We start from the raw sequence: 25,565 nt of genomic DNA, 5'->3' as shown, positions 1-25,565 counted from the left end.
GTTATGTGTGCAGGAAACAAATATACGAGCTTCTAGAGAGTTCTATTAAACTATCTAGTCTGTAGTACTTGGTTGGCTGCCACAATTTGAGTATATAGGTAGTATGTAGATCTAAGCGTTCTTAAAACTACCTTTACGATTTAAAACCACAAACGACCATGTTCATGAAAACTGTAAAGTATTCAGGATGTGGATTTTGACAATAAAAAACACGAGAGGAAGCCGTAATACTAGTCACTACATAGTATAAAACAAAGTCGCTTTCTCTGTCCCTGTATCCCTATGTATGCTTAAATCTTTAAAACTATGCAACGAATTTTGATGCGGTTTTTTTAATAGATAGAGTGATTGAAGAGGAAGGTTTATATGTATAATATTCACTGGTGGTAGGACCTCTTGGGAGTCCGCACGGGTAGGTACCACCACCCCGCCTATTTCCGCCGTGAAGCAGTAATGCGTTTCGGTTCGAAGGGTGGGGTAGCCGTTGTAACTATACTGAGACCTTAGAACTTATATCTCAAGGTGGGTGGCGCATTTACGTTGTAGGTGTCTATGGGCTCCAGTAACCACTTAACACCAGGTGGGCTGTGAGCTCGTTCAAACATCTAAGCAATAAAAATAAAAAAAATAACATCCATCAAACAGTGGAGAAATCAATAATAAATTACAGTTTCCGAAGCGAAGCGAGGGCGGGTCGCTAGTTTTAATTATAATTACCGAAACCGAAGAAAATTCTAGACTTAATCATTTCATCTACAAATTTCCGTTAATAAAAATAGTAAAAAAATTATATTATTCAAATTAACTTCGTTATATCTCAGTGAGCTCAGCGTTACCTCATTTGTATGTTACAACAAGTAATCTAGGATTCAGGTCACGAGACTTTCTTAGTCTAGAATGAAATGAACGAGCATCTAGATATATAGACCGAGTTAAGATAACCAGAAGCGACTATAATCGTTCGAGTTGTTATATTAGAGCTCCTAAGAGTTTTTAATTTAAGACATTGATATTTTTACATCAACAAAATAACGGTAAATGAGAAACCAAAGATTCGTAATTTTCGTTTATTGAAAAGTATTGTTTTTTTATTACGTAAGTTTTTCTTTGTCATTTTTGTCTTTAAGGTCCAAAATCTACTAATTAATTCTAAAAAGTTGCAATCGACTATAAGGCACTACACTGAACTAGATTTTTTCGGAATAACACGAAAACACTTTAATTTTCTAGCCTGATTAACTTCATGTTTGACCAAGATATTTAGAGAAACTAGCATTTTGACTTCCGATACGCTCTTTTAGTACTTTTTGCATTAAAATAATAACTATTCCAGCCTTCAAAGTGGAATGCGTGACTATTTCACTCCAGACATCGAAGATCCTAAAGTACCGTCACTTATATTAAATACACGCGCATAGTATACAAGCTCGACTTCATGTCTCACGACGCCTAGCACCGTTCACAATCCACTGAGTTTCTCAACGGATCTTCTCAGTGGGTCGCGTTTCCAATCCGGCGCTAGATTCTGCGAAGCACTGCTCTTGCTAGGGCCAGTGTTAGCAACACACCCGGTTTGAGCCCCGTGAGCTCACCTACACGTCAATGAGAAACTGATATAGTCCCTCAAGACTATCAGCATAAGTAGGGAAAAAAAGCGTTCACATTGAAACATAGGATTTCGATATATTATAGCAACCGAGCTCAACATAATTGTATTTTATTTCAGAATATTTCAAATATCAAAGTTTCCTAGTTTCTATTTAAGTTACAACTCTTATAACTCCTTCGAATATATTTATGTGTGATTTATATAGTTTAAAATGTCCTTGCACCAAACGATTTTTTGTTACACCACATACAAACTCTTAGACAGGATCACTTACAAATCTTTTAGTTTTATTCAACCCCCACCTTACTAATGTTATGTTTTATATTAAACTTATAAATAAATGCATGTTTGCATTCACTGTTAAAGCACTTTTCGGATACCAAGTGTGGAGAGTATTAAGCGGTAGGCAGCCGCTTGGTTCTGCCCCTGGCATTGCTGAAGTCCATGGGCGACGGTAACCACTCACCATCAGGTGGGCCGTATGCTCGTCTGCCTACAAGGGCAATAAACAAAAAAAAAGGATTTTTCAACTGCCATCATCATACGTTAGCTATTAATAGCCCTTCCCCGTTCACTTTTTATGTTTTCAAGTAAGCCATGGCCACCTATTGTGTAATACACCTTATGGGTATCGGGGGTAAACGCCGTCGAACGCTCGCTCGTACAAATTGAAAAGCAATGAACCACGGAATTCAATTTCATATTGAAAGCCATTCATCTTTGCCGCTTCTTCGAAAGGGGCCGAAAACGTTACACATCGACGCCGCAAGTTCTTCCTTTAAATGTTCCTTTCAGTTTTTGAATCGTACAGAAATTTCCTTTAACTTGGCCTTACTATGGGGATAGAGTATTGCAAAGAGCGATATTAAGTACACATTATGAATCACAGTTCCGAAAAGTCTGAAATTCAATGATGTCAGATACTATGGAACGTAAATACCATAATAACATACTCACAAACTTCAATATGAATTAAATGGATAAAAAACGCAGTTTAGCTATAAGCTCATACTGAATTCCATCATTTTACTGATGGTAGGACCTCTTATGAGTCTGCGCGGGTAGGTTCCACTACCCAGCCTATTTCTGCCGTGAAGCAATAATGCGTTTCGGTTTGAAGGGTGGGACAGCCGTTGTAACTATACTGAGACCTTAGAGCTTATATTTCAAGGTGGGTGGCGCATTTACGTTGTAGATGTCTATGGGCTCCGGTAACCACTTAACACTAGGTGGGCTGTGAGCTCGTCCAACCATCTAAACAATAAAAAAAAAAAAAAAAAACGGTTGTCTGTAAAGTCGGTTTACTGATGATAGTTGAACGTAACAACGTCATAAGAAAATACTGATGGAATGGTTTCATTTTTCAACTATCGCAATTATATCACTGCTATAAACAATTGACACCACATTCACTTTTCACTGAACTTCATACTTGACGAAAACATGTAAATGTATTATTGTATAGCAGCTGTCCACGCGGATGCATCGCTCACTCAAATAGGAGAGAGACAGATGTCGAGCGCTGCCGAACGCGGAGGCCGATTGTGCCTCTTTGTCGCTCGTTGCGCACTCTCGCATGTACTTCAAGCCTTAAATGGAACGCCTCAGAGCGAGGTAACGCCGCATGAGTCACGTTTTTTCGTGTGTGCAGCCGGCTCCATCGAATTATAAGACGTTGTCACGTCAAAAAAATGTTGAAATGTTTCTTGTTACTCTTTGCCTTACGGGTTGAAGGCTAGGATAGGGCTTTACTATTTAAAATAAAATCCAGACAATCTCATGTCTCGGTAACCGCATTCATGTTGTTATAGCTATACTCTAGTAAATACTTAACATCAGCTGACCCGTAATTTCCTCCACTCAATTAGTCCACGAAAATAATGCTTCGATCTGAAACTATTTGTGTTCAGGCCAGTGCCTTCAATTATTTTAGAGCAATACCAAAGATGCTAGCCTTCTAAGGCGCTAAGTATCACAGCTTAATAAGTTCATGTATTTCACTATCATTCACTACCCGCTCTTCAAGCACGCTGTACATCTCCATTAAAATATACCACAATAATATCAAGAGCTGGAGTTTTATTACCACGAGAAACTCCCTTATGTACCACAAGCCGGTACATAAATTGGTGGCCCATGAGGGGAACTATACGACAAATTAAGGAAGAAATCACGGGACTCCCCTTGGTTGTCAAGAATATCGAAATCAAGGAGCCAACTTATCAGGACTTCAGGACAGGAGTGGTCAGTGGATCAGCTAAAGGTTCACGCCGGGAGCTGAGGTCTGCAAAAAGATAAGTGCCCTTTCCTTGCCAACGTACCCTCAATAAAATTATTAATTATTAAATTCCCGATTAAAAGCTTTCATTGCGTTTAGCAAGTATTATTTTCATTATTTTGCTTTAAATTAATATATATTTTATCGAATTGCCTTGATTAGTGCACATTTTTTGTTATTTTACATAAAAATAAATCGTGGAAAACTGGGTGTGTGTAACTAAACGGCTCAAGTTTTGGTTTTAGTATAAATCCGCGTTCTTCATTCATTCGCTTTGTTCACGCCACCGCCTGTGCGTTATAGGTGCTATAAGATTGCGGCTTGAGCCTAGCGAGCTAGGTCTTACGTCATATTATCTCGACGCGGTCAGCGTGCGGCAGCTGCGACTGGTGCTGAGCGGAGCGACAAGCGGAGCAATACACCGTTTTGAGGAGCGTGAGATTTTATAACTTATTAATTAGTTTGTCATTATTTCCATGATGACTTCCACAAAGGGTGTCGATGTCTCAACGTTGGATGAGTTATACCGTAGACGTAGTTCTGTAAAAGGTCAAGTGACCAAATTTAAAAACTACTTAGTAAATCAAATCCAAAAACGTCAGTTGACTTCTATGGAGTTAACGGAGTTGAATTTAAAGCTACAAAAGTTTGAGACATTATCGGCACGCTTTGACGGCTTGCAGGAAGAGATTGAGGTTCTGAATCACAATAATTTATCTGAAGAACTAGAAGAGCGAGAAAATATTGAGCATGAGTTTGTTTTAAATATTGCCACAGGTAAAAATATTATTGACAAATACAATAAGGCTGAGGATGATCAGAGACGGGAATCCATCATTCACGTGCCTCAGTGTTCTCACGATCATGATGTAGGTGTTAAGCTGCCTCAAATAAATATCGCGAAGTTTGATGGTGCGTATTTCCGCTGGCTTGAATTTCACGACACGTTTAAGAGTCTAATCCATGATAATAGTAAAATATCTCCTATTCAAAAATATCACTACTTAGTATCCTATTTAGAAGGGGCTGCTGCTAGAGTTATTTCCAATTTAGAAATATCATCTAATACATATGAGGAGGCTTGGAAGTTAATTTGCGACCGCTACAGCAACAAAAGGTTGTTGATGAATCACCATTTAAGCGCCTTGTTTAGTATCGAGCCTGCTACAAGTGAAACAGAGAAGTCACTTCGGTTTCTAGTGGATACAGTAACAAAAAACTTACGCGCCTTACGCAGTCTCGGTCAGCCGACAGACCAGTGGGATACACTAATAATTTTTATGATGTCGTCAAAATTGCACACTCAAACGTTAGCCAAGTGGGAAGAGTACGTAAGCACGGTTGATGGTCAGCCTACTTTAAATAACTTTTTCAAAACACTCACAGATCGTGCAGATGTTTTAGAATCTCTTAACCGTAATAATAACAGCAAAAATGCATCATTTACATCGCGCAGTTCTGATGATACTAACATGAATAAATATTATAACAATCGAAATAATAAATATTATAATATAAACAGAAATAAACAAGAAAAATCAAATCAGACCAAAGCATTTATTAGTCTACAAAATGATAAGCCAAAATCTAATTACATTTGCATCGTCTGCGGAATGAATCATAGGATTTATGACTGTTCCGTATTTAAAGATAAGAACATTGATGGGCGTTTAGCTGATGTTAAATTATACAAATTATGTAAAAATTGCTTAAGGCAAGATCACCCCGAGCGCGAATGTCGTGTAGGTCCGTGTCGAATTTGTCAGAAAAAACATAATTCCCTATTGCATAACCCGGAGCAGTCGGTGGTCAACCACGCCTCCACGGAATGTTACAATCAGGACGAAATAACTGCCGTAAATTTGTCAAATCAAAGGTGCACTGAAGTACTACTATCCACCGCCCTAATCGAGGTAGGGAATCCGAGAACAAAGGAAACACAAGTAGTACGTGCATTGCTAGATTGTGGCAGTCAGTCATCGTTTATAACTAAACGTTTATAACATAAACTATCACTCGATTCATGTCCCATAGACTCGCTCAAGGTCATAGGGATTGGCAATAATTGTTCAGATAGGGTTGTCGAAAAATGTGACGTTCAATTAAAGTCACGAAATACAGACTTTAATGTATTGTTGTTTTGTTATGTTTTAAATGAGATAACTAGTAATTTACCGAGATCATCGATCAATTTTAATAAATTTATAATACCTGACGACATCCAGTTGGCCGACCCAACCTTTTATAAGCCGGCGTCTGTTGACATGTTGATCGGCGCTGATATTTTTTGGGATGTTTTAGGCAACGAGCAAAAATGTCTTGGTCCTAGAATTCCTAAATTACGCAGTTCTAAATTAGGATGGTTGGTGTCCGGACCGGTAATGGACTCAATTACTGTTGCCAGTGCTGCTAACTGCAACCACGCCACGATGACGTCAGACGAAATACATAGCTCGCTAGAAAGGTTTTGGAAACTGGAAGAGGTTTCATTCGCCAAAACTGAATCCGAGAATGATGAATTTTGTGAAAGGCACTTTTTAGAAAATACTAAGAGACTGGAAGACGGCCGCTTTTGCGTTAAATTGCCCTTATCGTCTTCCCCAGATTGCTTAGGCGATACTTACGGACTAGCCAAAAGACGATTGTTCAGTCTAGAAAAAAGGTTCAGGCGCAATCCTACATTAAGTTCAGAATACTCAAGTTTCATAAATGAGTACTCTGCACTCGGACATTTGTCTCAATCTACCATAACAAGGCCTGTCCCTTCCTACTTTCTCTGTCACCATGCTGTTCTAAAACAAGACAGCGAATCCACCAAGCTTCGCGTCGTGTTTAATGGCTCGGAGAAATCTTCATCAGGATATTCTCTAAATGATATCTCGATGGTGGGGCCTAACGTTCAAGACTCATTGTTTAGCATATTAATTCGAGCGCGTCATTTCAAATATATATTAACTGGCGATATCGAGAAAATGTATAGACAAGTTCAGGTAGATGAAACCGACCGAGATTTGCAGCTTATTGTATGGCGGGACAATGAGTCTGAGCACATAAAAACGTTACGGTTAAACACTTTGACATACGGTACCGCGAGCGCAAGTTATCTGAGCACGCGCTGCTTAGTTCAATTAGGGGAGGAGCATGAAGATTCACTTATAAAAACTATAATAAAACACGATTTTTACGTCGACGACCTTATCACAGGGGCCGACGACGAACAGCAGTTAAGGTACATTCAGAGCGAAGTTACTCGTGTATTAAGAACCGGTTGTTTTAATCTCCGTAAATTCAAGAGTAACTCGAAAAACTTATTCGTGGACTCAGACGCAAATATTCAACAAAACTTATTGATAAGTGAATCGTCGAGCACTCTAGGCTTGGGATGGAGTCCGACAAATGATACATTTCATTTTCCTATAAAAAATACAACTGAACCATATGTTGTAACAAAGCGTTCAATTATGTCTAATGCATTCACGATTTTTGACCCCTTGGGTTTATTAAGTCCTTTCATCATACAACCTAAAATGTTGCTGCAAAAATTGTGGAAACATAAACTGGATTGGGACCAGTCTGTTCCACTAGATATAAGTAATGAGTGGAAAAGATTTTACAAAGGTATGCAGTTTTTAAAAAATTTAGAAATCCCTAGACGAGTTTTGTGCGACTCGCCTACAAAAATAGAAATGCATGTATTCAGTGATGCATCTCCAAATGCATACGGAGCATGTATATATATGCGATCAATCGACGAACATGGTCAAGTCACTTGTAGATTACTAACTTCGAAGTCCAAGGTAGCACCGTTAAAGCCTACGACTGTGCCTCGCTTAGAGCTGTGCGCTGCTTTGCTCGCTGCCAAACTAAGTAGGTCAACATTGCAGTCACTTAGGTATGCGCCTGCACGCGTCGTGCACTGGTGTGATTCTAGTATAGTACTTGCGTGGATAAACAATAATTCAAATAAATTAAAGGTGTTTGTTGCTAATCGCGTTGCCGAAATAATACAACTCTCAGATAAATCATCATGGCGATATGTACCGACCGCAGTAAACCCTGCTGATGTAATTTCGCGGGGGGTGGATGCCCTTCAGTTACTACACATGCCATTATGGTGGAGTGGACCTAACTTCTTAACTAAAGACGAGTCAGAATGGCCTCTGCTAAACGAAAAAATTGATCATTTACCCGAGACAAAATCTAACACTGTTATCATAGACAAAGGCATAATTAATTTTGAAAATTTCTCTAAGTTTACAAGGCTTCAACGAACAATTGCATACGTAAAAAGATTTATACATAACTTAAAAAATAAAAATACTAAAATTACGGGTATCTTGACTGTTGATGAATTGAATGCGTCATTTCATTATCTTTGTACGGTGGCGCAGGGCGAATCTTTTGTGGTGGAACGCGATTGCTTACTTAAAAATAAACCAATACAAACTAAAAGTAAAATACTATCTCTGTCTCCATTTCTTGACGATATAGGATTAATAAGAGTTGGTGGACGTATTAGCAATTCAGATTATGCTTACGACAAAAAACACCCTATTTTGTTGCATGCGTCACATCATTTAACGAAATTAATATTTGAAAAGGAACATTTACGTAGCATGCATGCAGGTGCCCAACTACTACTAGCGACCGTCCGTGAATACGTATGGCCAGTCAATGGTAGGTACTTAGCGCGGCGCACTGTAAACAAATGTGTGCGTTGTGTGCGTTTACGTGGTAATACACTATTGCCGAAGATGGGCGATTTGCCCCAGCAGCGCGTCACACCTCAGTATCCATTTATGTCTGTAGGTATAGACATGGCAGGACCCTTTTATATACTCAATCGTAAAGGTCGAGGTAGCCGTCTAATTAAGTGTTATCTCTGCTTATTTGTATGTTTGCGTTACAAATGTATCCACTTAGAGGCCGTAAGCGATTTAAGTAAAAATGCTTTTATTATGACACTTCGCCGATTTATAGCTCGACGAGGAAAGCCAGTGGAAATATTCTGCGACAATGGTCGCAATTTTGTTGCTGCTGCGAAAGAAATAGGTGATTTTATTAAATCCGCTGCAGTACCTCTGTCTGATTTTGCTAGCCAGGAAGGCATTAAATTTAATTTCTCACCTGCTTACGCTCCTCACTTCGGTGGTATATGGGAAGCTGGCGTAAAGTCCGCTAAGCACCATTTGCGCCGCGTCGTGGGAAATAGTCATTTAACATTTGAAGAATTGTCAACCTTGTTTGCGCAAGTGGAGGCTGTACTAAACAGTCGTCCCTTATGCCCTCTTCCTGCCTGTCCTAAAGACCTACTTTCCCTTACCCCAGGGCACTTTCTCATCGGGAGACCGCTGAACGCAATGCCTTCTCCTGCTTTGGAAGACCGACCAGAAACATCTCTTCAACGATATGTGCGGATTGAGCGACTCCGCCAGCATTTTTGGAAAAGATGGCAAAGGGAATACATTGCTGAACTCCAACAGAGGACAAAATGGAGGACTAACTCTGGCAGACTGAAGATCGGCGACCTGGTTCTTTTACAAGAAGACAATGCTCCACCGCTATGTTGGCGTCTTGGACGAGTCGCACGCCTTTTCCCTGGACCTGATGGAGTTTCAAGAGTTGCCGATATTACCACCACCAAGGGCTGTGTACGGAGACCGTTTACGAGGCTTTGTCCCCTTTTCATGGCTGATGAATCTGGCTGAAGAAGAAGGCTTGAAGAAACCTTTTTTGTATTTAGTTCTAACTTGTATTTAATTTTAAAATTTACCTTTGCTGGAGTATGTACTATTATCTAGCTTGAGCTTAGATTATTTACTCTATTTATTTACTTAAGTCATTGATTTTTTTTCAAATTTAGTTCGTTTGTTTTGTTGTACTTTGTTAAATTAAAGACCATTTCATGTTCACTCCCGGGGCCGGAAGATGTTCAGGCCAGTGCCTTCAATTATTTTAGAGCAATACCAAAGATGCTAGCCTTCTAAGGCGCTAAGTATCACAGCTTAATAAGTTCATGTATTTCACTATCATTCACTACCCGCTCTTCAAGCACGCTGTACATCTCCATTAAAATATACCACAATAATATCAAGAGCTGGAGTTTTATTACCACGAGAAACTCCCTTATGTACCACAAGCCGGTACAATTTGCATCATAAAAAGTACTAGAGGTCCCGCAGTAGTCGAAATTCGACTATAATTAATTGGAATTGTAAGTTTGTACACTATTATGATTGTATTTTATACTTTTATTATAACAAATTTCGCCAAGGCTACTATATAAAAAAATATTAATAAAGACAAACAATATTTAATCTATTCTCAATTTGACCACAGACGTCAAGAACAAAAGTTTGACAATAAATAGTATGCATGCGTGTGTGCGTCAAGCACATGGTATGTAGTGTGTGTAGTGTTTTCTTTATTGATTTAATGTATCATTTATGCATTATTTGAAAAAAATATTAGCATTGGGCACTTCTTCTCTATAAGTGTGGAAAATTTCATGCTCCTCCGTCCGCGCAATTTTCGTAAAAAGGGATACAAAGTTTTTGCTTCACGTATTAATATATAGATAAGTGTAATTAATGTATAGTTAGTTACACTACTTTAGTTATACATACTATATATAAGCTGCAGTTCTTACCGCATTTTCCTTCAAAAAATATAAAGTAATTTGTGTCTCATTAATTTATAGCTGCTTTAATGGAGCACCTCTGCTTTATTTTTGGAATTCCGGTGCAAACATTAGCAGTAATGTCTGACCACGAAATGGCAGCCGCGCCACGTGATAATTGCTTCAGTTTTTAGACTCCTAAAAGGAAAAGCGTGTAAGCGCAGAATGCACACATTAAAACAAAAACACAAATTAATATAAACTTGCAAATTAATGTACAAGGGTTTGTTGTAATGCTAAAATTTCAAAATATTTTCAACACGAAGCTTCGTATAAATTTTGATATTGAGGTTTTAAGGTTTCAGTCTCATGTTATATCGTATAACGGCTCCCAAGCTCTTCATACTCAATTGCGCAAAAATGGTTGTACAAATTTGTTACAATTAAATTTTGAGTAGAAATAAAATGTATCATGTATCTGTAACGTGGGTTAACATATGATACTTTTTATATGGTAAACAGCATGATACAGACAACGCTTGGCATATCTGCTATAATAAATATGAAAATGCGTCTAATGGTCTGTGATTTTACTTACTAAAAATCTACAAATCGACCGGTAGTTTATGAATCAGATGGTGACGCAATCGACTCTTTACCCCGGGGAAATTCATTTCATGTAGAAGTATCAACATATTATAAGTGATTCGATAAGTTCAATATCAAAAAAGTGTAACAGTAATCTTAGGCAGCGAAATGGCGATATCATTGGCATTTCTGATGTCCACGAGCGTTGGTAGCGACCTGATCGTAGGATCGTACGAAGGCAATATAAAACTATCCTATAAATATCCTATCTATAAGTATATACAACAAATCAATCCACTTTTGCGTAACAAATTTCCAACAAATATACATCTGGAATGGAAAAAAAATGCGGCTTAAATTTTATGATGAATTAGAACGTTTTCTAATAACGAAATTTAAGATGAAAAATGTTCAAAACAGATTTACTCTTACAACATGAACCGTAACGAATTTTCAAAGAATATTTAACAAGCGCCTGAAGACATCCCTTAACATCGAATAATTGGGAAAGTTGATCCTTAAAACACCATTTTCAATACTCGAGCCATTTATCATTTTGCAGATAAATTATTTCCGCGACAATAATTGTTACATCTGCCGAGTTCTATAAATTTGTTTTATTTAATAAACGAGGCTCGATTTTAATGATCGCTGCCGTATCAGTGGGGTTCTTAATAATAAGACCCTATAGAAAGTGTATGGCGCAAACACGAATGACCCGTGAAAAGAGCTAGCGCGCCCTGTAATGTGCACACAAAGGCTTAAAGGTACAACATCTACCGTTTCCAGCCATTAGAAGGCGAGACCACCATTTAGGGGCTCAAATGAGTCTTAATGAAAGGTACGATACCATTATGAAGGCAATTGTGAACTCATAAAGGAAATTAAAAAGAGACAGAAAGGCTGTCAGTAGTTCGTAGTAAAAGGCGAAACAAAAGGGGTGCGCATATCCGGCCTGGAGTAGGCTCTTTGGAGATGCTCGTGAATGACTGCTTTTCAGTTTACTTCGCTTTGACGAAAGAGTTGTTCTGTTTGAAGTGCACGTAAAATTAGCTCTAATTAGGAAAAAAAAACGGACAGCCTGACAGTTAACGAGTCATCGTACTTAAAATTTAGACTAAATTGACATTTGATTTTGCATTAAATTAGGGATTGGTGGATCTGTAGAAACAAAAAATAAAGACGTTCGTTAGTAATCAGAACCTAGAAAAACTGGATTAATTTATTATTTTTGAATGTTTGCAATATGTAGTTTTATTAATATTTTGAAGGAAAGAAAATTTTTTATTGCTGGGTAGCTTAACAGACGATCATAATCAAATTTATTGAAATTTGGATAGTACATGATCTGTTGATCTAGTTATTAATGTATGTAAATGTGACAAAACATGCTAATAGCTATCTACCATTATTTATAGACTGATACTTATTTATTACACTGAATATACATATTTTGATAATTTAAAGGCCTAAGGCATTTTTTTCCAGTTTTTCTAAGGATAATTATAAAATAATCACTATAATTCCTATAATATCAATTTTCGTGGTCACGGTCGCCCGTAAACAATATAAAGACAATAAAAAACGCAAGATTAAACCGTAAAAATAGTTTTACCTCTCATAAAAGTTCCGTTTTAAAACAAAAGCTTTTTTTATAAATTGACAGGTTCAGAGTAAAATAAAAGTTTGAAAATTATTAAAACCATCAGGGACAAAGACGCAATAGAAATTTATGAGCAGGTCCCGACTGCCACAAACTTCAAACAAAGTTGGATATTGAATTGAGCAATCCACACGGGGGCACATACCACGGAGCTGCGTGTTTGTAGACACTCTATGTCACAGATTACTTTTCTATATATAAGACATTTGAGGTGTGTACTAGTAAGATGAAACCTAAGAAATACTAAGTTCTAAATCTAAACGCTGCAGACAAGCTGAAAACCATTTAAACTTTAGTCAATTAAGAAATACAAAGGGTGTTAATTTCAAAAGTATTCTTAAAAATATGAAAACACTTAGTCATACTATAAAGTCACACGAGTTAATTTCTACAATTTGCCTATTGCGAATTCGGAGAAATGTTAAGCTTAATCGGTAGTTTCTATTTCAATCCAACGGTGCAAAAAAAAACCTCCGAACCCTATTATATTTGCAGTGCAGTGTTATAATATGAACGTTTGCCTATTATGTAATGAGCTGTGTACGAAAATTCCTTACAAATTTTTAAGAGAAAGAAGAGGTTTTTTTTCAAAAGTAAAGTCCCCGCTTGCGTAGTAATTAAAGCTTCAAGCAAAAAGGTGGAAAACTTTGTTGGATTTTTAGAAGCTGGACAAAGTATTCAATCATTCTTTTAAGTATCGTTTTGAAATCTGTTCTAATAAAAGTTATATCCTACGAAGAAAATACTTTGCGAATTAACGGTAATAACGATAATAGATGTTGACATGTGTAGTGCCATAACTATTTCAGCATGACATGTTGTTAATATTGACTTTTGTTACACACAGACAACAATTGAAAGCATGACTGACGTAAGCCCAGAACTTTAGCTATTCGAATAACTATGTTGGATACAACTAGTTGGTGAGTTATTATTTAATCAATGAAATAGCACGTTACGTTCGTGTTAAATGGAATACTAGATTTTAAGACCGACGGTACTCAAACTTTAGTCCATGAAAGACCTCGAACGTAATTACAGGCTGATATTTAAATTCAAAGAAAAGCTACTCAGTGAAGTAAGGCATAACAAAAGTTTTGAAATTAAATAAATAAATCTGTGCAGATAAGATTCGTGCGATTTTATGTGTAACATAAAAATAATATCTTCGTAATTTAAGTAAAATAGTTAGCATCACCTAGTTTAGCCTAGCTTCGTTTTCTCTATTTCCTGTTAATATTATAATACTGTAAACTATCAAAGCACTATAAGTGTTTATAAAATAGTGCGTTTGACTTATTTATTTTTGAGTGAAATTTCCCGCTAATAGGGGAGTCAATAACAAACCACAGGTCTCCTCCAGAGGCGCTCGGACATCAGTTGACAAATCCCATCCCTCTTGGCTGAGCCCGAGATCGTCTACTTGTCTTGATGAAACTGGAAAAACTTCGGGCCACTAGTAATCCTTACTTCACAAAAAAACAGTTGATATTACATGGATCTGGGTAATAAATTATGGGTATGCGTTTATTTGGAGTCGATAAAGGAACATGTAACGATGGCTGTCACAGAAAATAAGTTAATCATTCCGATAGAGGCACCCGTCACGCGCGGACGTGCTCATCGACCACTCGATCGCCCGGCCTTTGTTCGCCCGGCTTTTGTTAGCCCGGCCATTGTTCGCGCGGCCTGTGTTCGTGGTACATCTGCCGACCAAGTGTTTTTCCTGGAAGTTTTTATTTGTTTGGTTTCCTTTTGTTATTTCTGTGTTCGTGGTACATCTGCCGACAAACTGTCTTCCTGGAAGTGTTTAATTGTTTTGTTTCTTTTTGTTATTTCCGTTTTGTTGTGATTTTTCTTTGTCCTGTAGTAATCGTGCCGCATCGCCACCTGTGTTCAATAGAACCGCTCAGGTCCGAGAAGTTGGGGCCTCGCCGCAAGGCGAGTGTTTTCTAAGACCCAGGGTAGCCCCACCTGGGCACGTAGACATCATGGACGCTGTATTTGCGGAATTTCTCCGACTTCGCCACCCACAGCTCGCCTCAGAGTTTCTGGCCTTCAAGGCCGATCACACTGCGAGCCCTCTCGTGGACTCCACCGAGCTCGCTGCTCCTGCGTCGCCTGTACCTGCGTGCAAAGCTTCTGCATCGAGCACCGCAGCCTCCGTCGTGCCTGCCGTTCCCGCGTCGCCTATACTGGCGAGTAAAACTGCTGCGTCGTCCGCCGTGGTCACCGTTCCAGCAGCGCGATCATCCGCGGCCTCCGTCGCGCCGTCCAAAACACCTACTCGTAGGTCACCTGCGCCCGCCTCCTCGTCCTCCGACTCTGACTCGGAGATGGAGGTCGACCTCGCTCCCGCCTCATCGACGGATGGATTCACCCTGGTGCAAAAGGGTAAGAAGCGTGCCGCGGAGTCTCGAGCTCCCGCGGCCGCTAAAATTAGCAAAGCCGCGAACGCGTCGCGCCCCCGCCCTCAGACTCCCGTTGCGCCTCCAGCCCGTGCCACTCCGTCGCCGCGTCCGGTGGCACAAAATAAAGCCCAGACCCCTCCCCCGGTAATCCTTCAAGAGAAGGCAGCTTGGGAACGAGTTTCCCTGGCCCTTAAGGCCAAAAATATCAATTTTACGAATGCCCGTAACCTCGCGAACGGCATTCAAATTAAGGTTCGAACATCCGACGACCATAGGGCCCTCTCTTCTTACCTCCGTAAGGAGCGTATAAGTTTCCACACATATACGCTCCAGGAGGAGCGCGAACTCCGTGCCGTTATACGTGGCATCCCTAAAGAGTTGGATGCCGAGCTCGTCAAGGCCGACCTTCTCGAACAAGGCCTACCGGTTAACTCCGTACACCGCATGCACACAGGCCGCGGAAGGGAGCCATATAATATGGTTCTCGTCGCCCTCCAGCCTACCCCCGAGGGTAAGCAAATATTCAACATCCGAACGGTCTGTAGCCTTTCCGGAATCGCAGTCGAAACCCCACACAAGAAAGGCACACCTAGCCAGTGCCATAACTGCCAATTATACGGGCATTCTTCCCGTAACTGTCACGCGCGCCCCCGATGCGTCAAGTGCTTAGGCGATCACGCCACGGCCCTATGCACTCGCGATCAAAAAACCGCGACAGAACCGCCTAGCTGCGTCCTGTGTCGAACACAGGGTCACCCCGCAAATTACCGCGGATGCCCCCGAGCCCCGAAAATAAATCGCCGCGTCGCCCGCCAAAACCGCCTCCGAGCTTCCGGCCCAGACATCAAAGCCTCGGCACCCTCTGTGTCGCAGGCTAAGCCAGCGTTCGTTCCGGCGCCGGTGCCCAGTGTCTCGGCCTGGGCGAAACCGCTGCCGTACATGAACACGGCTACAACTCCCTCCTCCGCGATTCGTCCCGCCCCCGCGACTCGTCCCTCTCCCGCGACTTGCCCTCCAACCGCGTCCGACAATCTCGCTTTAGCGATCGACTTCTTTCAGTCGATCAACTTTGAGCGCGTTAACGCTTTGGGCGACGCCATTCGCTCTGCCTCCACTGCACAACACTTTATCGCCGTTGTGCAAGAATACGCCGACGTATACGCGTCATTAAATACGTACGTCCTCCCCTCACTCCGCCGGTAATCAATGGCGTATATAAGTAGAATAAAGCCCCTATCCGTAACGATAGGATTTTTTAACGCTTACGGTCTCGCAAATCAGCGTGATCAGGTTTCTGACTTTTTGCGTGACCATCAAATTGATATCTTTTTAGTGCAGGAGACCCTACTTAAGCCCGCGCGCCGTGACCCTAAAATCGCGAACTATAACATGGTCAGGAACGACAGGCTCTCTGCTCGTGGTGGTGGTACCGTCATTTACTATAGAAGAGCCCTGCATTGCGTCCCACTCGATCCTCCCGCGCTCGCTAATATCGAAGCATCAGTGTGCCGAATCTCACTGACGGGACACGCGCCGATCGTTATCGCGTCCGTTTATCTTCCACCGGATAAGATCGTTCTAAGCAGTGATATCGAGGCGCTGCTCGGCATGGGGAGCTCTGTCATTCTGGCGGGCGACCTAAATTGTAAACACATTAGGTGGAACTCACACACCACAACCCCGAATGGCAGGCGGCTTGACGCGTTAGTCGATAATCTCGCCTTCGATATCGTCGCTCCGCTAATCCCGACTCACTACCCGCTAAATATCGCGCATCGCCCGGATATACTCGACATAGCGTTATTAAAAAACGTAACTCTGCGCTTACACTCGATCGAAGTAGTTTCAGAGTTAGATTCAGACCACCGTCCCGTCGTTATGAAGCTCGGTCGCGCTCCCGATTCCGTTCCCGTCACGAGGACTGTGGTGGATTGGCACACGCTGGGCATCAGCCTGGCTGAATCTGATCCACCATCGCTACCGTTTAGCCCGGACTCTACCCCGTCTCCTCAGGATACCGCTGAAGCCATAGACATCTTAACGTCACACATCACCTCGACATTAGATAGGTCATCGAAACAAGTTGTAGCGGAGAACTTCCTTCACCGCTTCAAATTGTCCGACGATATTAGGGAACTCCTTAGAGCTAAGAACGCCTCGATACGCGCCTACGACAGGTATCCTACCGCGGAAAATCGTATTCGAATGCGTGCCCTACAACGCGACGTAAAGTCTCGCATCGCCGAAGTCCGAGATGCCAGATGGTCTGATTTCTTAGAAGGACTCGCGCCCTCCCAAAGGTCTTACTACCGCTTAGCTCGTACTCTCAAATCGGATACGGTAGTAACTATGCCCCCCCTCGTAGGCCCCTCAGGCCGACTCACGGCGTTCGATGATGACGAAAAAGCAGAGCTGCTGGCCGATACATTGCAAACCCAGTGCACGCCCAGCACTCAATCCGTGGACCCTGTGCATGTAGAATTAGTAGACAGTGAGGTAGAACGCAGAGCCTCCTTGCCACCCTCTGATGTGTTACCACCCGTCACCCCGATGGAAGTTAAAGACTTGATCAAAGACCTACGTCCTCGCAAGGCTCCCGGTTCCGACGGTATATCCAACCGCGTTATTAAACTTCTACCCGTCCAACTCATCGTGATGTTGGCATCTATTTTCAATGCCGCTATGGCGAACTGTATCTTTCCCGCGGTGTGGAAAGAAGCGGACGTTATCGGCATACATAAACCCGGTAAACCAAAAAATCATCCGACGAGCTACCGCCCGATTAGCCTCCTCATGTCTCTAGGCAAACTGTATGAGCGTCTGCTCTACAAACGCCTCAGAGACTTCGTCTCATCCAAGGGCATTCTCATCGATGAACAATTCGGGTTCCGTACAAATCACTCATGCGTTCAACAGGTGCACCGCCTCACGGAGCACATTCTTGTAGGGCTTAATCGACCAAAACCGTTATACACGGGAGCTCTCTTCTTCGACGTCGCAAAAGCGTTCGACAAAGTCTGGCACAACGGTTTGATTTTCAAACTATTCAACATGGGTGTGCCGGATAGTCTCGTGCTCATCATACGGGACTTCTTGTCGAACCGCTCTTTTCGATATCGAGTCGAGGGAACCCGCTCCTCCCCACGACCTCTCACAGCTGGAGTCCCGCAAGGCTCTGTCCTCTCACCCCTCCTATTTAGCTTATTCGTTAACGATATTCCCCGGTCGCCGCCGACCCATTTAGCTTTATTCGCCGACGACACGACTGTTTACTATTCCAGTAGAAACAAGTCCCTAATCGCGAAGAAGCTTCAGAGCGCAGCCCTAGCCCTAGTACAGTGGTTCCGAAAATGGCGCATAGACATCAACCCAGCGAAAAGTACTGCGGTGCTCTTTCAGAGGGGAAGCTCCACACGGATTTCCTCCCGTATTAGGAGGAGGAATCTCACACCCTCGATTACTCTCTTTAGTCAATCCATACCCTGGGCCAGGAAGGTCAAGTACCTGGGCGTTACCCTGGATGCATCGATGACATTCCGCCCGCATATAAAATCAGTCCGTGACCGTGCCGCGTTTATTCTCGGTAGACTCTACCCCATGATTTGTAAGCGGAGTAAAATGTCCCTTCGGAACAAGGTGACACTTTACAAAACTTGCATAAGGCCCGTCATGACTTACGCGAGTGTGGTGTTCGCTCACGCGGCCCGCACGCACATAGACACCCTTCAATCTCTACAATCCCGCTTTTGCAGGTTAGCCGTCGGAGCTCCGTGGTTCGTGAGGAACGTTGACCTACACGACGACCTGGGCCTCGAATCTATACAGAAATACATGAAGTCAGCGTCGGAACGGTACTTCGATAAGGCTATGCGTCATGATAATCGCCTTATCGTAGCCGCCGCTGACTACTCCCCGAATCCTGATCATGCAGGAGCCAGTCACCGTCGACGCCCTAGACACGTCCTTACGGATCCATCAGATCCAATAACCTTCGCACTAGACGCCTTCAGCTCTAGGAGCAGGCTTAGGGACCTCGGTAACCGTACTCGTCGAACTCGACAAAGAGTTCGCCGTGCAACCTAACCCATGAATCAGCTCGCTGAGTTTCTCGCCGGATCTTCTCAGCGGGTCGCGATTCCGATCCGGTAGTAGATTCATTCGCGAAGCAGCTGCTCTTGAGCTGTTAGGTCTCCTTCGGAGGCGCTCGGGTAGCTGTTAGCAAATCCCACCCCTCCTGGCTGAGCCTTTGCTCGCCCACCTGTCCTGGTGAAACTGGAAAGGCCTCCGGGCCACCAGTAATCCTTCAATCATAAAAAAAAAAAAAAAAAAAAAAAAAAAAAAAAAAAAAAAAAAAAAAAAAAAAAAAAAAAAAAAAAAAAAAAAAAAAAAAAAAGTTAACATTAAAGTTTAGTCTACCGAGCCAAATCACATACTCGACGGAAGATCTTCTTTATGTTATTGCTCCCAAAAACCTCAACCTTCGATTTTCAAACATTTCTGGAAGCTATTGGAAACCCAAGAATATGCGCCAAATGTCACATAAATATTATGTAATGTTTTGTAAATTTTCATTTAAAGTTCACATTAAAACCTTGTGTGCATAAAACTATTATACTAAATCGAATAATAGAATTTAATAACAAACAAAGACCATGGATACAATAGAGTGAATAATGGTAAGACACCAGGTAAAAACTCACGCAATAAGAGCTCTCGAGCGGAATGGTCGGAACATTGTCGCATTAGTCATCAGAGTGTCGACTTGCTGACGTTTGGACAGGGCTGACAAATGATAGCTTTTATTGAATAATTATTGTGAAACTCGATGTCATGAAAAACGTAGCGAACGTATTTTATTATTGATTCCATCAAAATACAAGGGAGGTTAAACTTTTATATTTAGTATGCCTCTATATCTACACTATTATTACTATGACTATTAATCTATTTAGTTGCCTTATTACTTCAATTATTAATTATTTTATTATTATAATTAACTAGTTTATTTATTACATTTATCTTAGTTTTTCGGTTCCTGGTCGCAATAAATATCTTGTTTAAAGATATTTGGTATTCGGGTGTACGTGTACTTGTTCTTATCTCATATGTGGTTCCATTTTCATAACCCTCGACCTCCTAACACAAAATTAATTCTGCTTTTTGTCTTTCCCTGGCCTTTCTTGCATCCATATACAATGACAACACTGTTCGAGTAATGTACTTTTATCTCTTCTTATCACATGTTCAAAGCACACTACTACACATTAATCTCTCTCTCGGAGCGTGGTGTAGGATAGACGATCAAAACTTGTGTCCGAAGCGGAGAACTCTCTGCGACGAGTCTCCGAGTGGGGTGAATTGAACTTAGTCCAATTCAACCCGTTGAAGACACAAGTTTGCGCGTTCACTGCAAAAAGGGACCCTTTGTTAAGCCGCCACAATTCCAAGGAGTATCCCTGCAACGTTCCAAGAGTATTGGGATACTTAGGGTCGACATTTCGAGCGATGTCCAATTCCGGAGTTATTTGGAGGGCAAAACCAGGTTGGCGTCAAAAATACTGGGAGTCCGCAACAGAGCGAAGCAGTACTTCACGCCTGGAGAAAGACTTTTGCTTTACAAAACACAGGTCTGGCCTAGCGTGGAGTACCGCTCCCATCTCTGGGCCGGGCCTCCCAAATATCAGCTACTTCCATTTGACTCCATATAGAAGAGAGCCGTTCGGACTGTCGATAATCCCATTCTCACGGATCGTTCGGAACCTCTGGATCTGCGGGGGGACTTCAGTTCTCTCTGTATTTTGTACCTTATTTTCCATGGGGAATGCTCTCAGAAAATTTTTGAGATGAACCCACTATCTCCTTTTTACTATCGCACCGCCTTCCACTGGAGTAGAGTTCATCCATATTACCTGGAGCCACTACGTTCATCCACAGAGCCTTTTCAGAGATATTTTATGCCACATGCCATCCGACTTTGGAATGAGCTTCCCTCCACGGTGTTTCCCGAGCGCTACGACATGTCCTTCTTCAAACAAGATTTGTGGACAGTACTTAACGGTAGGCAGCGGACGTCGCAGCGACGTGCAGATAGCAACGTCGTCTGCGGATTCATCTATGCAGACGACGTTGCTATCTGCACCGAGAGCCGCACAGAGCTACGAGAGGCACTCCTGTTGTGGAAACAGCAGTTACAAGCCGGTGGCCTAATATTGAGTGTTGCGAAGACACATTACATGTCTTTTAATGACCCAGATCCAGGTGACAACAGTCCGATTTCCATTGACGGTCAACTTGTAAACATGTGCGATCAATACAAGTATCTGGGTACTATGATGCACAGATCTGGAAATTTAAAATGCAACATTCAACACCGAATAGCCGCAGCGTGGCTAAAATGGCGAGAAGTAAGTGGTGTCACCTGCGATAGGAGGATGCCCGTTAAGCTCAAGGGTATGATCTATAAGACTATAATAAGGCCTGTTCTTATGTATGGCAGCGAAACATGGGCGGCAACCAAAAGGAACGTACATACCATTCAAGTTGCTGAAATGAAAATGCTGAGGTGGATGTGCGGCGTGACTAGGCTCGATAAAATCCGCAACGAGTACGTGCGTGGAAGTCTAGGTGTACGGGACATCGCCGACAAGATGCAGGAGAGTAGGCTGAGATGGTATGGTCACGTGAAAAGGAAGCCACCTGACTACGTCGGAAATTTGGCGCTACTGCTCGACCTCCCCGGTCGAAGACCTAGAGGCAGACCCAAGACAAGGTGGAGGGACGTAGTGCTGAAGGACAAGAGAGAATGCAATGCTGCTGACGAGGATGTCGAAGACAGAGCGAAGTGGAGGAGTAAAGTCAGGAAAGCTGACCCCACCACCATGTGGGATAAATAGCTGGGAAGAGAGAGACTTAACGGTAGGCAGCGGCTTAGCTCTCTCTGGGGTTGCTGACGTCCATGGGCAACGGTATCCACTCATCATCAGGTGGGCCCCATCTGCCTACAAAGACAATTTTTTTTTTAATAAAAACTTATATTTCTAATTACATATATCAATAACGGAGGCCTATAACAGAGAAGGTATATTTCAGGAGTCAAATCCTCAAAAAATTCCTTTTCTTTTCCAAGTAAGCACACCTAACTTGTGCTCATGAACCAGTTCCACTCGGTCGAGGAATAACAATATGTTACCATAAGAAAACTCAGAAAATATATATAATTGTTCATATTTACTTATGGAGTGGTTTTCCACCACAAAGCGAATGTTTCAATGTTAAAGAATGGATAGCTATCAATGATGATGACAATGATTATAATATGATTCTACTACGAGTATCATATGCTATATTTACTATATAAACTATGTTAATATGAATCTAAGACTTCAAACTCATATTTCAATGTGGGGAATCCAATAAACGCATATCGTGTTGGCCATGAGCGGTTCCTGTACGTCAATTGTAACAAATGAAAAACAAATTACAGTTAAAATAAGAACTAAAATATCTTAAGTAATCCCCGATATTTTAATCAAAGAGGTTAAATCTCCTTGTAGTCTTCATGAATCCATAATTTACAATCTGTTTGAGCTTTACAAACCTTTCCTCTTTTACAAAGCCTAGCTAAACATAATCCTCATAATACATAAGTTAAATAAATAGTTATTATAATAAATATTTGTATATGGATTTCGCAAGACATAGATATAATTAAAACTACTTTTATGATTTAATCTCGTTTTATTAATTCCGACATTTTGAATACTTTACATATCCCAGGATAACGTTGTGTTTATTAGAAACAGTTCCTAATAGTTTCATTACGCTGATTGGAATTAATGTAGCGATGCACCGGTGTTCGAATCCCGCAGGCGGGTACCAATTTTTCTAATGAAATACGTACTTAACAAATGTTCACGATTGACTTTCGATGAAAAACACAGCTTAGCTATAAGCTCATACTGAATTCCACCATTTTACTGGTGGTAGGACCTCTTGTGAGTCCGCACGGGTAGGTACCACCGCCCCGCCTATTTCTGCCGTGAAGCAGTAATGCGTTTCGGTTTGAAGGGTGGGGCAGCCGTTGTGACCATACTGAGACCTTAGAACTATATCTCAAGGTGTGTGGCGCATTTTACATTGTAGATGTCTATGGGCTCCAGTAACCACTTAACACCAGGTGGGCTGTGAGCTTGTCCACACATCTAAGCAATAAGAAAAAAAAAAAAAATAAGAAATTCAATCACATAATATCGTATTTTATACGGCTATAAAGCTACGATGCAGAACTGCAGTAAATTCTCCGTAACAACAGACATATACATACCGCTACAGAAGCGTGTAGCATAATGGCTTCCAAAACTTCCAAGCTGCCGCCAAATGCAAAATGTTGATCAGTCTTGTTTTGAAATATATATGCACTATAATATCTTCTCGGTGGAAGTTGCATTAGTAAATGACGAGTTTTACTTGTGGAAGGAGGTAGTATTTTTATTTTGCTACATTTGGGGATTACGGACAGTCGAACCCGTTACCATTCACATGAGTCGTGGCTTTTTTTTTAATTGCTTAGATAGATGGACGAGCTCACAGCCCACCTGGTGTTAAGTGGTTACTGGAGCCCATAGACATCGACAACACAAATGCCGCCACCCACCCTGAGACGTGAGTTCTAAGGTCTCAGTATAGTTACAACGGCTGCTCCACCCTTCAAACCCAAAATGTCCTTCAAACTGAAAATGGCTGTCCAAAAATGACAAAAAGTTTTAAAATTAGATTGGGAATGTGATGATTGGATTTATGCTTATTTTTCTTATTTATTGCTGAGATGAGTGGACATGCTCAATGACTAGCTGATATTCACTGATAAGAAGAACCCGAGGATCATTCTCAGTGGCGTGCTTATGATAGGATAGGCAGCAGTGGACTTCTATAGGCTGATGATGATGATGATTCACTGATTAACTGAGTCCATAGAGATGAATAGCACCACCCACTTTAAGATTTAAAGTAAAAGTCGCAATTGTATTGCAAAACGTCTGTTTTCCACCTTTCAAAGGCATGACTGATTCGCGGCAGAAACAGGATGGTAATGGTGGCACCTGTCCGTTTGGCCTCACAATATGTCCTACCGCCCATAAACTTTAGATTATTAAAATTCAAAAGTGAATGCTTCAAAAGCGTGTTCCATTAAAACCAAAAGATACCACAAACCAGTGCTGTCTCCAAATTGCTTATTTTGACCCGGCATATTAATTATGCATGAGGATGCAAAGAGCTGAGGCTTCTGTCGCAAACTCCGCTCTGTAGCATGTAAAAAGATTATTATGAAGATAACGGTGTACTTAACGCTTGGAATAAGCGAGAACGTGGAGTTCAGCTTGAATAATATTACGAGTAATTATTAGGCTTTGAACTCGCTTGCGAACTTATGTAGTGTAAGTAATGTAATTAAGTACATAATTATCAGTAGCAGGTTATAAAAATCATTTAGACTGTCTAAATATAACAAAAATAATGCAATATATAACAATATAACTATAATAGCTAATATAAGAAGCTGAGAAGTGCGCGTTTGGGATGGTATAGACATGTGATGAGACGAAATGAAAATGAGGTTGGTAAGAAAATGTTAAGTATGAATGTGGAAGGATATAGAGGAAAGGGTAGACCTAAGAAGAAATTGATGGATTGCGTGAAAGACGATATGGGTAAGAGGGGAGTGAACGAAGAAATGGTATATGATAGAAGAGTATGGAAGGAGAAAATGTTGCGCCGACCCCAGGTAACTGGGAGAAGGGCAGGCTAATGATGATATAACAATATAACTATAATCCATAAATAACAATATAACTGCACTAATTACGCTTAGATTTAAGAAGTTAAATTAAGAAAAATGGAAATACAGATAAAATTGGATATTTCTCCTGTCTAAAAACTACATAATATATATTTCATCCCTCAATATAAATTTGCCTATCCATAATTTAGGTCACATATTTTAACACATTGACAGTCCCTATAAAAGCGTTCCGAAACACGCCATATGTCCAAGTTGATTATATATTTTTTGGCCATTATTCGATGCCCACTAATCGACTGATGCATTAAAAGTAACAAAATATAGTCGTTGACCCCGGATATACCCGTATACACCGAGCCGTACACGGACTTATGAATTAAATTACCGCGTACCCTTAACGTGTGCCACAGACTCATGAGTGTTCCAGTAGACGTATGTACGGTTAGTTTATTACCATATCGATGGTTCACTACCGCGGCAGACTACTTTTCTGCCAATACATACCCTCGAAGACACATAAATATGGCATAAAGATCTATAAGTTATGCTCTGCAGAAGGTTACACTGGGGGATACCAAATTTACAGTGGTCAAAGTGT

At 41.3% G+C, this 25,565-nt stretch overlaps 1 protein-coding gene across 1 annotated transcript; it reads left to right on the top strand.

The window, feature by feature from the left end:
• Positions 1-21,288: 21,288 nt before the first annotated feature.
• LOC134199839 (uncharacterized) lies at positions 21,289-22,174 on the top strand. Its single transcript, XM_062671428.1, has one exon. It carries the CDS (start codon positions 21,402-21,404, stop codon positions 22,059-22,061), a length of 660 nt encoding a protein of 219 aa, XP_062527412.1. The 5' UTR covers positions 21,289-21,401; the 3' UTR covers positions 22,062-22,174.
• The last annotated feature ends 3,391 nt before the right edge of the window (positions 22,175-25,565 follow it).

The sequence above is a fragment of the Bombyx mori genome, chromosome 12 (assembly GCF_030269925.1).
Source record: "Bombyx mori chromosome 12, ASM3026992v2".
NCBI classification, from domain to species: Eukaryota; Metazoa; Arthropoda; class Insecta; order Lepidoptera; family Bombycidae; genus Bombyx; species Bombyx mori.
This window is presented reverse-complemented; position numbering and strand designations above follow the sequence as displayed.